The sequence below is a fragment of the Taudactylus pleione genome, unplaced genomic scaffold (assembly GCF_031769625.1).
Source record: "Taudactylus pleione unplaced genomic scaffold, aTauple2 ptg000129l, whole genome shotgun sequence".
Classification (NCBI taxonomy): Eukaryota; Metazoa; Chordata; class Amphibia; order Anura; family Myobatrachidae; genus Taudactylus; species Taudactylus pleione.
In genome coordinates this window covers 15,596,052-15,613,270 of record NW_028284531.1, presented here as the reverse complement: position 1 = coordinate 15,613,270, position 17,219 = coordinate 15,596,052, and the positions used below count along the sequence as shown (strand labels likewise).

At 47.0% G+C, this 17,219-nt stretch overlaps 1 protein-coding gene across 14 annotated transcripts in view; it reads left to right on the top strand.

Moving 5' to 3' along the window:
• Nucleotides 1-17,219, top strand: part of PPIP5K1 (diphosphoinositol pentakisphosphate kinase 1) — a 204,345-nt gene that overhangs the window by 89,717 nt on the left and 97,409 nt on the right. For 9 of the 14 annotated variants that reach the window (XM_088472886.1, XM_088472882.1, XM_088472880.1 and 6 more), the window contains exons 14-16: nucleotides 3,122-3,207; nucleotides 3,899-4,024; nucleotides 4,360-4,407. In XM_088472886.1, the coding sequence (XP_088329012.1) occupies nucleotides 3,122-3,207; nucleotides 3,899-4,024; nucleotides 4,360-4,407 (260 nt within the window). The remainder of the gene's footprint in view (nucleotides 1-3,121; nucleotides 3,208-3,898; nucleotides 4,025-4,359; nucleotides 4,408-17,219) is intronic. The other 5 variants (XM_088472887.1, XM_088472885.1, XM_088472883.1 and 2 more) reach the window with 2 other exon arrangements.

Below are 17,219 nucleotides of genomic sequence, written 5' to 3'. Positions count from 1 at the left end.
TTATCCCAGCCAGAGACCTCAGTCGCAGTGCTGGGATTGCAAATGCAGCAGGGGGTGTCAGACACCGCCTGCATTTGCATATTTGCAAGGATGGAATTGCAAAGCTGCTTGCGTGCAGCTTTGCAATTCCGTCCTATGCTGAATCACCCCCTGAAAGCAAATACTGCAGCATCAGAAAGAAAATGTTCAGTATTGTCTTTTTATTGAGACAATGCATAGTGTAAAGGAGGTAGCTTCATTTGCTATAACAGTACAGTGATCGCAAAATACTCGCCATAGCGTGATTTTACACGTTACAGGAAGTTGGGGACCCAGTTTTTAACCCTCAGCAGGTCCTGTTGGTCGCTCTGTGTGTGCGGTGTGCAGTGCTGCAGCAGCCAATCCTCACCGCCGGCGGCGTCTCCTTAACCATTCGCTGCCGACAGATTCTCCCCAACCTATTGCTGCTGGAAGCATCTCCTTCACGCATGGGCACATACCGGCTGGCTGGCTGGAGACATGAGAACTACAGCTCCCATAATCCCTGTGTCCGCCGTCGCCTTCTGCAGCTGCCACTCCCCGCTCCCTCGGACTCTCTCTGTGCCTCCCTCCCCAATCTTAGCCTTCTCTACTGAACCTCCCACCTCTGCTTCGTGTCTCCCCCTCCTCCCCGCGGGCTTTCACCTCCTGCAGACTGGCAGCACTGATCCTGTAGGTGCAGGTGAGTAATGATGTTTAAACACTGTTACATTAGTAACAGTGTGTATGCTGGTAGTAAAGTGCTGCTCTGCATGTGAGGACAGCTGGGGGACAGGACACGTACATACTGCGTAGACACTGATCACAAGAGCTGGCAATCTGCCTCCCTGTCACAGGGAGGTAGATTGCCAACTGTTGTGATCAGTGCCTGCGCAGTATGTACATGTCCTGTGTATATGTGTGCAGGAAGTGGCTCTGTACATTGCGGGGTATCATGCACTGGTGTCCCCGAGGGTATGGAAGAGGGGTGATAGGGGCTCCGGGCAGGGTGGGTAAGAGGAGGGGGAGCACCCCGTGTTCTACTCCCCCCTCACATGTGTATGTAGGGTGCAGTGCTCAATATTTGCTGTGTTCGCGCAGTGCTGACCCCTGGGGGTTCTTTCTGGTTACTGCAGTAGGGGAGGCATTATTAGACAGTGCCACTGGCACTTATTCTGGGCAGAGGATTAAAAATTATATGGAATATATTTATCACAGGGTAATAATCTCACCATAGGGCGTCTGTATTATCCATATAAAGTGTTTTTTTCAGAGCAATAAACATGATGCTATCATTCCTCTGAGACACCTGCTGTGAGCTACAGAGCTAGCACTTCATTCTCCAGCTGCCACTGTATTTAGTGTCATTAGTCAATTCTCACTACCCAGCTGTCCTGGTCCATAGTGACCATCTAATACTGATCAAAACCCCAAGCAATCTTTGAAATCGCCCCACAGGTCATAGGTTACCCCCATACTGTGTTTACTTCCATAATAAATACACATCACTATAGGCAGGGATACTGGATTTACCTTACTGTAAACTACCTTAGTAGTGTGCAGCTGTCAGGACTGATACTGAAAATTACTTTGCAGTTCAACAGCATAAACACCTTACCCCCAGCACTGCCTGTCCCTAACCTCCCCATTCGTACTGCCTGCCCCTAACCTCTTCTTTGCCCCCAGTACTACCCCAGCTGCTAGCTACCCTTTCCCTCTTCCTACTCCCAGCACTACCTGACCCTAGCCCCCTTCTTGCCCCATCACTGTCGCAACTGCTGGTTATACTTACCCCTCCCTACCCCCAGCTCTGCCTGCCCTAACTCCCCTCTTGTGCCATCTGTATCCTAACTGTTGCTTTCCCTTAGCCCCTGTACCCCAACTGCTATATGCCCCCAGCACTGTCCCAATTGCTGTCTGCCATCACCCTCCATAATATGTGATGGGACCCAAAAACAGTGGAGCAAGACCCCAATTTTTCAAAATGAGGGGTCCCTGGAACCCACCCTTTTTTTCGCTCAGCGCGATCACTGACCGTAATTGATAATCCTTGGAGCTCATAATGCACCCAGTTACTTTGAAGTATAAAAATGGCAAAAGAGACAGAGGTGTCGCTTTTGCCATTTTTATACTTCAAAGTGACTGGGTGCATTATCCTTATATATTGGAAACATAGTTGAAAAGAAATATTAAGCAACCTTTGCTCAGGCGGTCAGTGTACCCAGCGACTTGACGACGCAATCGAGCGATATACCGTGCCGTCCGTGCACTCTGCACAATGCTGTGGAGGACGGCGCAATTTCGTTCCAGGCTGCATTTAGCAGCATGGCGTCGTTCATTGCATCGCCCCATCTGCTGTGCAGCACAGCAGATGGGGCGATGCGATGAACGACTTGTGGACACGCAGGATCGGGGGTAGACACTATGCGTTAAGAACTATATATATCGATCCGCGGCGGGACAATATATTGTACAATGGATCGCTTAGTGTGTACCCAGCGTTACTTAAAGAGCTCCAACTTCTTTTCATTGATCAAGTGTGTGTATAAAGTTTAGCCTCATTCAATAAGTGAATCAGAAGGCATTTCTTTTACTGTAATATCTATATATTACTGCATGTCACTGACTGTACTGTGATATGGACCACAGCCTAATAAGGGCATATCCACCAGAAATGGAGAATATAACCCTTTACTGACTGTACAAATATAATGATGTATTACCAATTATTATTTATTGGTGCCCTGCCCTCCTGGAGCAGCTCCGTCCAGGGACGTATGATTGTAGCTTCTGACTCTTCCTCCTGCTCACACACCACCTTTTCAGTGTCGCACCTCATATGTACCATAGTTTGTAACTTTTAAGTTTAGGTGTAAAGACATTTAGAAGGAGTGGGTGGTGTCAGTGCAATGTGTGACTTCTGAATTATTTTCTGAGATGTTCTGGCAAAGGACAGGAAAATCCATTTATTTCACACTTCACAGCATGGCAAAATATCCAGTATATGCTAAATAGGACTTATACCGATTTACACTGCACAAGTTGGCAATGTGCACGCTCAGGCTGCTGGCCGCACGTATGCAGATTTGCTTGGATTTTTATTTAATTTTTCTTACCTTTCCAGGTATGGTCATTTCTCTGGTATTAATAGGAAAGTGCAGCTGACATATATGCCCCATGGGCACCCAAAAACATCCAGCGAGGATGAAGGTGAGACCATGAAGAAGGCATGTTGTGTATGCATTGGCGCTCACATTAAATAATGGCATGGGCACTTTTTTTTTTTTTTTTAAACGATTTATTGAACTGCTAAAATGTTGGTGACAGAGGGCCTGATTCTCCGGATCGCTATTCTGCTTATACACACGCAACGCAGTTGCTAAAATCAGCGGTGACATGTAAATGTTTGCATTCGCATTACGATCGCAGCCTGACATTAGGACGCCCACTTCTCCTTACTCACATCCGTATACTTGGCCAATAGAGAGAAACAATCGGTAACATCGGACAGTTAATGAAGCCCAGACCTTACTCAGGAATTGCTTACTTCAGCACACGCTATGAGGTCTCAGGCAACGTCTGGTATCACAGTGGCTAATTTCTGCACGCCCATGCAACGGCAATGAAAAGCTCTGGCACGCCGGCGTTCGCCCGACCACCTGCCCGTCACCACCCACAAACGACACTTCCTGTCAGTCACTCTGCCATGGGTCTGCATATCCTCTGCGATCGCTGTCCCGATTGCAGCGGCTAGTTCGCGCACTGCGATGCATGCGTATTACGCAGCAATCGACCGATTGCCTGCGTATAAGCAACTGCGTTCCTTGCTGAATCAGGCCCAGAGTTTTCTTGTGTGCAATGATTACTGAAATAACCATTCTTTCTGGTCTCTCTACCACAGATGCCCGGAAGGATTCTCCCTCCCTGCTACTAGTCTTGAAATGGGGTGGTGAACTGACCCCAGCTGGGCGAGTACAGGCAGAAGAGCTAGGACGGGCATTTCGCTGTATGTACCCTGGAGGGCAAGGTATGCTTTCTTCATTATTCCTCAGTGCCTTTATCTTCTGTCTGGTCTTCATCTATTCCTCGGTTCCCTGTCTGTAGGAATGCTCTTGTGCTGCTTTTATTCCTGCTATTGTTTCTTTTTAGATTTTTATGTTTTATTTACTAATAACAAGTATTCTTTAATTTCTTTGTCAAGTATTCTCTAATTCTAGGTTATATGTTTTTCTCTGTCCAACCCTTTGCATTATGTCCCTCTAATTCTGTATTCTAGTGAAACTAGACCTATCCTCTGCTTATATAATATTTGTGGCCTACGTTAACCCTTTGTCCTCTCTGTTTATCAACATATCATTCTAGTAGATGGTAACATCCCGGCCTTGGGCTGTAGCTCTCCTGTAGACTTCGGTAAGAGCCATGAGTGCCGGTGTGACTTGCACAGCCCCTATAACTGCATCAGGGAAATTTTCCCATCCCTCCCCACTAAACAAGGCACTGTATCCAGTGCTGTGCAACTAATTTATCTAGGACGTTTACATAGATTTAACAATACCCTCTTAACTTTGATTGTTATATGTCCAATTTGTGATACAGGATCAACCTAGGAGCTAGTCCATTTGGAGCATGCAAAGTGTTATATTGGGCCTATGATGCATTGTATCCTGCACAATTAGCAGCTTTACTTTGCATACTTATCTCCTAGTTAATTTTGCAAACTACTTGAAGGATGTGACAAAGTAATAAGTGTTTAGCTCAACTAGGTGCTGTGGTGGAGAAAAAAAGTTAGTGCTACCAAAACACTTTTTAAATGAAAAACCTTTTTAGCTGTTAAAGTTTCAATATCGAATTAACCACTTACCTGACGATATTTTCCCACACAAACCAGTAAGAATTTTTATTTTATTTGTTTAAGTTTTAGAAATAATTTTTTTAAATTTATTTTGGATATATTATTGAAAAAAACTATGCCTAGGGGGTGTCTTGCACCACCCCGTGCCCAAAGGCCCCCGTGTTTTAATTACGCGTCACCTCCAATGGCAGTAGATCCCCTCTGGTTGCAATTACTCTCCATTAGCATTACCCACCTACTGGTAATAGATCCCCATTTGTGTAACTCCACCCCCAGTGTAATAGGTGATCATTTTTGCACATGGTAATTCTGATTAGGAACATGAAAATGACAGGATTAAGTAATGCAGGGTGTCTGGAAAGCTGCTCATACATCAGTGCAGGGGCAGAGCTATAGGGGACCAGAGGTGGGGGGGTATCTGGCATTGCCCCCAACTTTGCTTTGGCAATTGCATGTTATGCCCCTGCACAGGGGCATCCAATCACTTGGCCTTATTGCCAAGCACCTAGGTCTGTATGCAAATTATACATGCATGTATTACCAAATTGGACAGATTCAGTTTTTTTGTGCTGTAGCCAAGAGCAACCCAGTCACATGAAGTCCTGTTAATGCGGCCAGCCACACATACTGGCAGATTGCATTCACCCGCTCCGAATACCAGCTAATCAAAGTGATTTGCCGATTAATTTGTTGAACTGTTAATTAGCATGATCGGCAGTTTTGAGACCACTTTGGTCTACAACAAGTAAATTGGCATTCCAAATGATCTCAACTCAGTAATTGCTAATGGATCTATAAATACTTCTGCCTATATGAAAAATAGATCTGGTGATCATTTAACTAATTTCTGTCAGCCCCACAGTAGATCTATGTCTTCTTACACTAGGCATAAGCACAACCGGTTGTAGAGTTGCGTGCCGAATGACTTTACTACAGATGTGCCCTCATACATCATTGGTGCATTTGCGCCAAACAGCTGCTCTCGGCGCGACAGGTCTCGTTCTACTCTGCTGGTGCCTTTTTTTTGCCAAAAATGCATTTTAGTCACAATGCGACACACTAGGAGGCTGCGCTGATTAATTTGATTGGCGACACTTGTATAACTTTGTGCAACTGAGTCTCCGAATCTACATACGAAGTGCTGTACGTTGCAGCGGTCGCACCTTATTTCCACGCCAAGTTCCATTGTGCTTCATATAAAGACTCCACACACAGATATACAAGTGTAACATATCAAATGAATCAGCACAGTCTCCTGCTGTGTCCTGCTCACATCGCATTGTGACTAAGAGGCCTTTTCTTCAAAAACAAAAAGACTCCAGGCGCCAGTGTTGGACTGGTTCATGAAGGGCCCATAGAGGGAATACAATTGTAGGGTCCCACTGTAGGGAGGTGGCGTAATGCTGTAGGGGTGTGGCCAGCCTTCAGAGGAGCAAAAGTAAACTAAACAAACTGCACAGGTCCAGAGCCAAATAAAAAAATAACAACAATAATGTTGAAACTGGTTTTCTGGTTATAGGTTAAAACCAGGTAAGTAATAATTTTTACGTCCAGTCCCCAGAAGGCATTGGGATTAGAAGCTGTAGTTCTAGTCATCCTTGTATACAGCTGTCATCATTGTAAAGTCTGAAATGGGGGAGGGAAAAACAAAATTTTTAGTCCCGTTACATTAAGGTGCCAGAGCATGCTTCATTTTTAAAAAATGTTTGGTTCTGGGGTATCTATAATTTTCAATGGAGCATGCAGGCTCAACTGTCTCACAATTCAAGGGCTACGTATTGCTGCCTGTACTACACTACCTCATCCATCACAGAACATTGCAGTCATTGCCATACTATACAGAGAGCATCCAGTGACAGCCATATACTGCAAGAGCATCAGCGTCCGTCATATAATGCAGACAATATTGGGCTGACCGTCCTATAAAGCAAAGAACATCACAGTATTGCAGAAACATCACAATAACCACTATATAATGCAGAGAGCATCACAGTGACTCCCATAAAATGCAGAGAGCGTTGCAATGCCCGCCATATAATAGTTTTTCAGTGCCGACCATTTAAACCAGTTTTGCAGTGCCTGCCATATAATACAGTGCGTTCCAGTGGCCGCCATATAATGCAGAAAATTTTGCAGTAACCACCATATATTAAAAAGAACAACCCAACTATCACCATATAATGCAGAGAGCATCACAGTGACCCTCATAATACAGAGAACATCGCAGTGACCGCCATATAATACAGAGAGCATTACAACGATCACCATATAATGCAGAGAGAATTGCAGTGACCCCCGTATAATACAGAGAGCATTGCAATGCCCGCCATATAATAGAGTTTTTCAGTGCCAACCATTTCAACCAGATTTGCAGAGCCTGCTATATTATACAGTGTGTTCCAGTGCTCATCATATAATGTAGAGACCATCAGTGACCCACATATAACACAGATAATATGAATACACCCTTTATACACACACACGCACACGGGGGCGCCGAGAGGGGGGGGGGAGCGGGTACAGATTACCCGGGCTTCCTGAGGGGCCCGGCGGGGGCCCGGGCTTCCTGAGGGGCCCGGCGGGGGCCCGGGCTTCCTGAGGGGCCCGGCGGGGGCCCGGGTCCAGCGCCACTCCCCCCTCACAGCAGCCCAGCACACAGCGTGTGCTGAGCTGCAATTGGAGACTGCTCGTGGCTGCTGAGCAGCAGCCACAGCAGTCTCCTATGCCTGTGCGGGGGAGCGATCACACTGATCGCACACCCCCTGGCTTTGCTTAGCGGCGCGGCAATTTTTTTTTTCCCTTGGCAAGGGGGTGTGGCCATGCCTCCCGCAAATAGGCCACACCCCCTATTACCGGGGCCCGCCACGGCTCTTGGCGGGCCTGCACATGCACACACAATATTAATACATTCCCCCCCCCCCCCCCGCAGACAGTATTAAAACACACAATCCCCTCCAACAAAAAAACCACAATCCCCCATTGCAAAAATATACTAACCCCCCCCCCCCCCCCGATAGCTTTAAAACATTTTTCACAACCCCACTGACACTTATCTGTTCAAAAGCAGGATCTGCCCCTCACTGATGCCTGGACATGGCTCCTCTGTGTCTGTGCAGGGAGCGCTTGCAACAGCATGGCTCCTTCCCCCACCAACTGTTCATGATGTGATGTCACCACTGATTCCGGAAAATGAATTAGCAGTACTGATGCCGGAGCCCGACCCCCGCTGCCAGTTGCCATACAGTAAGCCCCCCGCCCTGCAGCTGCCGCTGCGTCAGTTAACAGTTTCTGATAACTGCCGAGCATTACAAGCAGCTGCACTGTGCCCTCCCATGATGGAGGCCACTGGAGATCTCACCGGCCCAGTCCCAGCCCGCCCGACGCTAGCAGAGTTGCACGGGACTTGGCGACTTACAACGGGCATCTCACGCCACGTAGTGTATTGAGGCTGGATATATGAGGACATATCTGTAAATCACTGCTCGCTCCCAGTGTCAGTAGCGTGTCCACAAGCTGAGTGCTATGACACAGAAGCACACGATCAGCAAAACACAGTGCTCCATGGGTGTTGTGTCCCTAATGTAATCAGTAGAAAATAATAGAACAATGTAAAAAAATTTAATGGAAAAAAGCTCTTTGGATTTAAGTTTCTACTTTAGGGTCCATAGGGTATCCACAGGATACCTTGGGGTATAGGCGATGCGGCAGCAGCATCGGGCACCACAGAGATAAAACTTTAGCCTCCGAGGATGCACTGGGGTCCCTCCTCTATACCCCGCCCCCCCGCCAAGGCCATCAGTTTTTTGTCGGTGCCTGGCCAGGAGTCGGAGCACATGTAGCAGAGTGGAACTGTTACAGCCCCTGAAGATTCCAAAAGCAGCTGTGGCTGCACATCTAGAGCAGTACAGCATGGACAGTCTGTTCAGACGTCCATGCTGTCGCTCCTTAACCCCGCCGGTACCAGAACGCCGGTACCGATCCGGGGATGCTGGTGGGGGTATGGGGTCACGGCTAGCGGTGACCTGGACTGTGGCCGGATCTAAGGGGACCAGGTAAGCGGCGGGTCCCGCGGAGGGAACCCGCCAGAAGACACAGTCCTCAGTCCCCAGGCAGGGGGATCCCTGGGGACTGGCTTGCGAGTGGTGCCAGCTATTAACCTGCGCTTCCACAAGCCCCAGGGACAGCGGGCCGCGACCAAAGTGGGAGGCCGGCTTCTTCAGTTTGCCCAGTGCTGGTATCTGACTACCGTGGACACTTTGGTCAGAGAAGTGGTCTCTCTGGGGTACGCCCTCTCATTTCGGCAAAGGCCTCCCAGCAGGTTTTTCACTACAGGTCTTCCATCCGTCAAGGCCATGGAACTCCAGAAGAGCTGCACTCTATGCTCCGGGCTGGAGTTATAGTGCCTGTTCCGTTATCCCAACAGGGAATGGGATATTACTCGATTCTCTTTCTGGTACACAAACCCAATGGGTTTTACCGGCCAAAACCTCAGGTGCCTAAACAAGTCTTTGAGGTTCTTCGGTTCAGGATACAGACCCTCCGTTCCATTATATTGGCAATGGGACCTAGGGATTTCATGGTGTCTTTGGACAATTATGAAACCTACCTTCATATACCTATTATCTTGGCGCAACAGCAATTCTCCGGGTTTGCGATGCTAAGCCGCCATTTCCTGTTTCAGGCACTGCCCTTTACTCTGGCCACTGCGCCTCGAGTATTTACCATACTCATGGCGGTTATGGCAGCCCACCTTCGAATGCAGGGGGTCCGTCTGTTGTCCTATCTGGACTACCTCATGTTGGTAGCAGGGTCTCCAGAAATCCTTCAGCGCCATCTGCACCTAACAATATCTGTGCTGCACAATTATGGCTAGCTGATAAACTGAGAGAAGTCCTCCCTGGGTCCCTCACTGAGGATGCTCCATTTCGGAGCCCTGTTAGTCTCTCAACACCAGGGGATCTTTGACAAAGGACAATATCTCTACATTTCAGAAGTTGACTTCGCAGCCTACAAGTGTCTGTGCACTCAACAATGCGGTTAGTGGGTTCCATGGTGTTGATGTTCGACATGGTGGAATATGTCCAGTTCCACTCCAGACCTCTGCTGCAGCTAATCCTCAACGGATAGAATGGGTTGCCCAATCGGTTAAAAACACAGACAATTTGCTTTCCCCAGAGGTCCGTCTGTCTCTAGCCTGGTGGCTACTAACTGCTCCCCAAACAGGATGCGCCCCTTTTCAGTTGCGGACTGGGTCCTTCTAATGATGGGCGCCAGTCTCCAGGGCTGGGAAGCAGTGTCTGATCCACACTTTGTTCAGGGACGGTGGACGCCAACAGAATCTGCATTTCCAATAAATCTCTTGGAACTTCGGCCAGTATTCAAAATTCTCCAGCAGATAACACATGTCCTCCACGGACGGTCCGTGCAGGTACAGTCAGACAACGCCATCACGGTGGCTTACATAGACCGCCCAGGGGGAAACAGAAGTCGGGCAGTTCTGACAGAAGTGTCCCGCATTCTAGCATGGGCAGAGGCCAATCTCCCTGCCATAATTCGGCAATGTTCATGCCAGGAGGCCTCAACTGGGATGCAGACTTTCTCAGCCGTCAAGACCTGCATCCAGGGGAATGGTCTCTTCACCAGGAAGTTTTTCACCAACTGGTGAGCAAATGGGGCTTTTTCAAAAATAGACCTCATGTCCTCCCGACACAACAACAAGCTGCCTGTGTACGGTTCAATCACAAAAGACGAAGGGGCTCTTCTGGTGGACGCTCTGTGGGTCAGGTGGACCTTCAGGTTTGTGTATCTGTTCCCTCCATTTTCCCTTCTTCCTCGAATTACTCGCAAATTCAAGCAAGAAGGCGACACTCTTCTGCTCATAGCTCCAGCGTGGGCCAGGCGGCACTGGTTCTCAGATCTTTGGGGTCTCTCAGTCGACACCCCGATATTTTGCCTCTGCATACGGACCTGTTGTCTCAGGGCCCTTTCCAGCACCCGGACCTCGGACGTCTGGCTTTGACCACATGGCTGTTAAGTCAGCCCTCTTAAGGTCCAGGGGTTTTTCCAGCTCTGTTAACACCATGCTCATAGCTCGGAAACCTACTTCTGCAGGGATTTACCACCGGGTGAGGCATACTTTTTTTGAATGGTGTCGTCCTAGAGGTTCTGATCCTCAGGTCCTTAGGATATCCAGTGTTTTGGCTTTCCTACAAACGGGCTTAGATCACGGTCTTCGCCTTGCTTCACTGAAGGTGCAACTTTCTGCCCTGTCAGTCTAGTTTTCAGCGTAGGATCGCTACACTTCCTAATGTCCCCACACCTTTATGCAAGGTGTACTTCATATTCAGCCTCCCTTCGTCCCGCCAGTGGCTCCTTGGGATTTGGCTGTGGTTCCTGAGGGCTCTCCAAGGACTGCCATTGAAACCTCTGGGCTCAGTGGCTTTCAAATGGCTTACAGCTAAGACTGTGTTTCTTCTGTCCATTACTTCGGCCAGAAGGGTGTCAGATTTGGGGGTTCTCTCAAGTCCTCCCTTTCTGATTTTTCATAAAGACAGGGCGGGTCTTCGCACTCACCCTGGTTTTCTACCTACATTGGTATCTAGTTTCCACATTTAATTAGGAAATCCTAGTACCGGCCTTTAATTCCCCAGTCCTCTGCTGGTGAGGCCTCTTTGGATGTGGTACGTGCTCTAAGGATTTATGTTGACCGTACCAGTTCCTTTAGGAAATCTGACTCCCTTTTTGTCCTCTATAGTTTCCATAAGAAAGGTTGACCTGCCACTAAACAACTTTTGGCAGGATTGATTCGCATGGCTATTTCTGAGACCTACATTCATAAGGGCCTTCTTAGACCAACCTCTCTTAATCCTCACTCTACTTGGTCCGTGAGTCCTTCGTTGGCAGTTCGCCGTGGTGCCTCAGCTGTTCAGCTTTGCAAGGCAGCCACGTGGTCTTCTGTCCATACCTTAGTCAGGTATTATGCATTTCATGCCTTCACCTCTCAGGATGCTTCCTTCGGACGGCAGATTCTCCTTCCAGCACAGGAGCGTCCCCTCCCTTAAAAGGATACTGCTTTGGGACATCCCCAAGGTATCCTGTGGATACCCTATGGACCCTAAAGTAGAAAATGAGATATGGTAAGAACTTACCCTTGTTATCTCTATTTCTACGAGGTCCATAGGGTTCCACAGGACTCCCGCTCTGTCGCACCTGTACTGCAGATGGGCTTTAATCTGGTCACCGGTTTTTCCGTCTCCTACTAGGGAGAATGTGTTTCTTCTGTGTTCCAGACTTTCTTCTCTCTCTCTTTGTTCTCCTCCTCCGGCCTATGGCTTGTTACAAAACTGATGGTCTTGGCTGGGGGGCGGGGTATAGAGGAGGGACCACAGTGCATCCTGGGAGGCTAAAGTTTTAACTCTGTGGTGCCCGATGCTGCTGCCGCATTGCCTATACCCCAAGGTATCCTGTGGAACCCTATGGACTTCGTACAAATAGAGATAACAAGGGTAAGTTCTTACCATATCTCTTATTTTTAAATGAACAAGACTATGGGCATGATTCAGAAATGTACATAAACACGATGGTTTATATACATATCTGATGTTTGTTGTGGGTCTGCGCATGCTGCATTGGAAGAATAAAACCATTAAATTCTGGATGACATTTTTTGAGGTTACAATAATTGTGTGACAGTAACTATGGTAACAAGGTTTTTTTCAAAATTTTGCCTGGTTTATGCAACAAAAAAATTTAATATTAGTTCCCCACAAACAATATGATATTCATTAGGGTAGCCTATGAAATAAAAATATTATTATCCCTGCTATAACTGGCAGATCTAAATGTTAAACTCCATCTAGTCGTTAAATTATTACATCAGCCACCTTCCCCCAGTCATGAAGGGGTAAACTATAGTGGTGATGTCAGAGGTGACAAGGCTGCTGGAATCGGAATCCTGTTCTCTCCTCATGCATACTGTATATATATTTTTGCCAGTTATTCTAATAAAATGTCTACAATTCGTTTCCTCTCTTGTCATACAATGCTTTTACTTCTCCCACTTGCATGTTTCACACTATGTAGGTGATATGTTTGTGCTTCTGGAAGGTGCTATATTGCAGGGTTTTCAAAGTCTTATCCCCCAAGAATTAATATTAGGCAATGTTTTAAAACCAAATTAAAACCCAGAGTTTATTTTGTGATATAGCAACTAATTAACTGTGTTATAAACAATGACTGATAATTAAGTGCTATTTTAAATGACAAAGGATTTGCAACTAATTATCTTTATGTAATGTGAAGTGGATAATAATTTGATGCAACCTTACATGGTTATTAGTTAACATCACTAAACATCTCTGACATAGACTACAGAGAGCAAGCACATCCATGCCTGCTGTTATTTGGAAATTGTACAAAGCATCTTGCATTAATAACTTATTTACCAGAAGAACAAGCTTTTGTTTCTTAATGGAAAGTCTGAATCATCTTCTTGCACATTTAAAGTGGAACAAATGGCCACTGCTGATAATATTTTTTAACCACATAAAGATATTTTCTGCACTGAAAGCATCATTACAGTAATGAAAATTCAGAGGTTAGAAATCTATTCTCACAAGGATATAACAGGGAGTGCTATCACAGGGCCTGATTCAGAGACTTAATACCCCTTTTACACCAGAGCAAAAACCTGGGTTTTTGCTGGGTCAACCCGAGTCGCAGTTCAATGTAAAAGGGTCCCTGAAAAATAACTTGGGTCAAGTGACCCGGCAATCCAACCCAGGTAGCTACCAGGGTCGGACCCAGGATGGACCTGGGTAATGGTGCAGTGTAAACTGCGCAAACCTGGGTTATCCGACCTGGATCATGCTTAAAATGAGCTGATTGGTGGTTGTGGAGCAGTCACCTCCCACTTTTTATGACCTCGCAAGTTTAGCAGGGCAGACCCAGGTTCAGTGTGAACGGGGCTGACCTGAGAATAACCCAGATCGATGGGGCTGTGTAAACGGTGTCTGACCTGGGTTGGAACCATGTCTGAAAACCCAGGTCGGACACCGTAAAGAGGTATTACGCAATTGTGATTTTTACACAGATTGAGTGATTGTTTGCTAATACGCATGCGAGAATGTCGCACTGTGCACGTGCAGCGATTGCATTGCTATCACGCCTGCACAGAGGACCCGCTCGCAAAGTGAGTGACAGTCAGCATTTGGGGGTGGTAACGGGGGGGGGGGGGGGTGTCTTTGGAAAAACACAGACCTGTCTGACCATTTAAATGCCGTTTCATGGGCATGCATTGCGACCTGCTGTGCAGCATGAGACCTCTATCCGTGTTAGGAGAGCTGCAGTGTTTGCAGCTAGTCAGACTTGAATTTACATGCTGTGTGACTGCCCGATGTGTGTCGATGGTACAGTTGTTTTCGCTATTGCATGTCGTTGTATGGATATGAGTAGGCAGCAATGAGGGTCCCTATGCTCAGCTGTGCATTGGACGGCATTAGCATATTTTAGCAACTGCGATTCGTGAGAGTATGCAGTTGCGTTTGCATTACCGACCGTCTTTGAATCAGGCCCACAGACCGCTACCTGTAAGTGACATAATAGAAAGACAAACAAATTAAAACTTTTTTTTATTATTTTACACTTTTAACATTGTACATAAAATACAGTGAATTGAACTAAAAGAAAGAGAAAGATAATTATCTTGGTTCTTAATAGTTAAAATAAGTGTAGTTCTAAATGTCTAAGCTGCACACCCCATGCAATAATAATAAATAACTGTGCTAGATAGGGTTATAAAGGATAGGATCTCTATTATTTGAAAGTTACCCAGATTCTGCTGGTACTGCACTTTCTAATTTGTAGGAGATCACTTTTATTGGGTTCCCACAAGTTCAGTTATAAGTATATAGTGTGTATAGTGATTGAATGACAGGGGGGAGGATTTGTGGTAGTGCCCCGCATAATAATTATTGGGGGGGGTTTGATAAAATCTCAAACTCTTTGTCATGTTCCCAAACCATTTCTAAATAATTCTTGCAGTGTGGCAGGGCACATTATCCTGCTGAAAGAGGCTCTGCCATCAGGGTATACAGTAGTCATGAAAGGTTTCCCAGCAGAACATTGCCCAGAGAATTACACTGCCTCAGCCAGCTAAATGATGCACACGCACCCGGGCCGCCCACATAATGTAAAAGAAAACGTGATCTGACCAGACCACCTTCTTCCATTGTTCCGTGGTCCAGTTCTGATGCTCATGTTCCCATTGTAGGTGCTTTCGTCCATGGACAAGGGTCAGCATGGGCACTGTGATGGGTGTTCGAAGCCCTATATGCAGAAAGCATTTAGGGCTGATGCCTTTCTATCATAGCCAGCATTAACTTTTTCATCAATATGTGCTACAGTAGCTCTTCTGTGGGATAGGACCAGGTGGGCTAGCCTTCACTCCCCACGCGCATCAATTAGTCTTGGGCACCCAAGACGTGTCACCGGTTGTCCTCCCTTAGGCTGCTTTTGGTAGGTACTAACCACTGCATGCTGGGAACATCCCACAGGACCTGCCATTTTAGTGATTCTCTCGCCCAGTCATCTAGCCATCACAGTTTGGCCCTGGTCAAAGTCGCTCAGATTCTTACGCTTGCCTATTTTTCTTATTATTCTTTCCCCTGTTCCACCACTCTCCCCCTCCTCCTTTCTATCCTCCTCCCTCTTCCTTCCACCCCTCTGCTTCCCTCCCCCACCTCTCCCATTACTCCATTTCAGCCGCTTCTTCTCCACAATGGTCCTGCTACCCCGCCATTAAGACCTACTCACCCCCCTTCTCTCCCTGTCTCCTCATCTCCTTCCTCATCACACCAAACTCCCTCTCTACCCCCACCTACATTTTACCTTTAATTCTCCTTCACTTTTTCCTCCAAATTTATCTCACCTCCACGCTACAGCAACTCTAGTCATCTCATCCATGTCTCTCTCACAAATTTGGTCCCCTTCTCCTGTGCCCTCTGGAATGCTGGATCTGTCTGTAACAAGCTAGTCTCCACCCATGACCTCTTCATCTCCAACTCCCTCAATCTCGTAGCCATCACCGAAAACTGGATTTCTCCTTCTGACATCACTTCTCCTGTAGCTATCGCCTTCAGGATCCTCATGTTCTCACACCCCCCCAGTCCAGGGGTCGCCATAGTGGTGGTGGTGGAGTTCTTCTATCCTCCGGATACTCATTCCAGCTCATACCCTCTGAACTGTCCCTCTCATTCTCTACATTTGAGGTTCATGCTCTTCACCTCTTCCAACCTGTTCACCTTAGAGTAGGTGTCATTTATCGTCCCCTTGGCACTACCTCCAAATTGCTTCCGGGCTCCTCAACTTCCTCTCATCGGACCTTCCCACCCTCATCTTAGGTGACTTAAATATCCCTATCGATGTCCCCGCAGAATCCTCTGCCTCTAAAGTCCTTACCCTTCACATCATCATTTGGTCTCTCCCAATGGACCTCCTCACCCTCCCATGTGTGTTGACACTCTGATTGCACCAACTCCCCATTCTCCCTCGCTGACAATCGCCTTCTCTCTTTTAACATATCCTTTCTTCTTCTCCACCACTGCGCCCTAAGGCTCCCATCGCTAAGCGCAACATTAAGGCTATCAACATCGCATTCTTATCCCCCCTTTTAGAATCGCTTCTCTCCCCTATTCTCTCTCTCCTGCAGTGAACAAGTCACTTCCCTATACAATGTCTCCCTTACTTCTACTCACTCTTGCAGATCCACACCTCAACCCTGGCATTCTAAATGCACCAGATACCTGCAAAAGTGTTCACAAATCTCTGAGTGACAGTGGAGGAAATCACGTTCTAAGGCAGGCTTCCTCCATTTCAAATTTATGGATGTCCCAGTGCTTTCCTAAACTTAACATGTCTAAGACTGAGCTGATCATTTTCCCACCCTCCCATATAACCTCACCTCCCACAGTTTCATTGTCTGTTGACAGCACAACCATCTCCTCTAGTCCCCAAGTGCGCTGTCTTGGAGTTATCCTTGACTCATTTGTATCGCACAAATATATTTTGGGATCAGACCCTTTCTTACCCTGGATTCTACTAAGACCCTCATCCACTCACTGGTAATCTCCAGATTGGACTACTGTAACCTCATTCTCTCTGGCTACCCTGACTTTCACTCCTCTCCACACTAGTCTATCCTCAATGCTGCTGCTCGGCTCATCTTCCTCTCCAAACGTTCTACTTCTGCCTCTCCTCGCTTACATGCCCTACGCTGGTTCCCACTCCCCTTCAGAACCCAACTCAAGCTTCTCACATTCACTTACACAGCCCTCACCTATTTATAGCTCTCACTTCATCTCCCTTCACACTC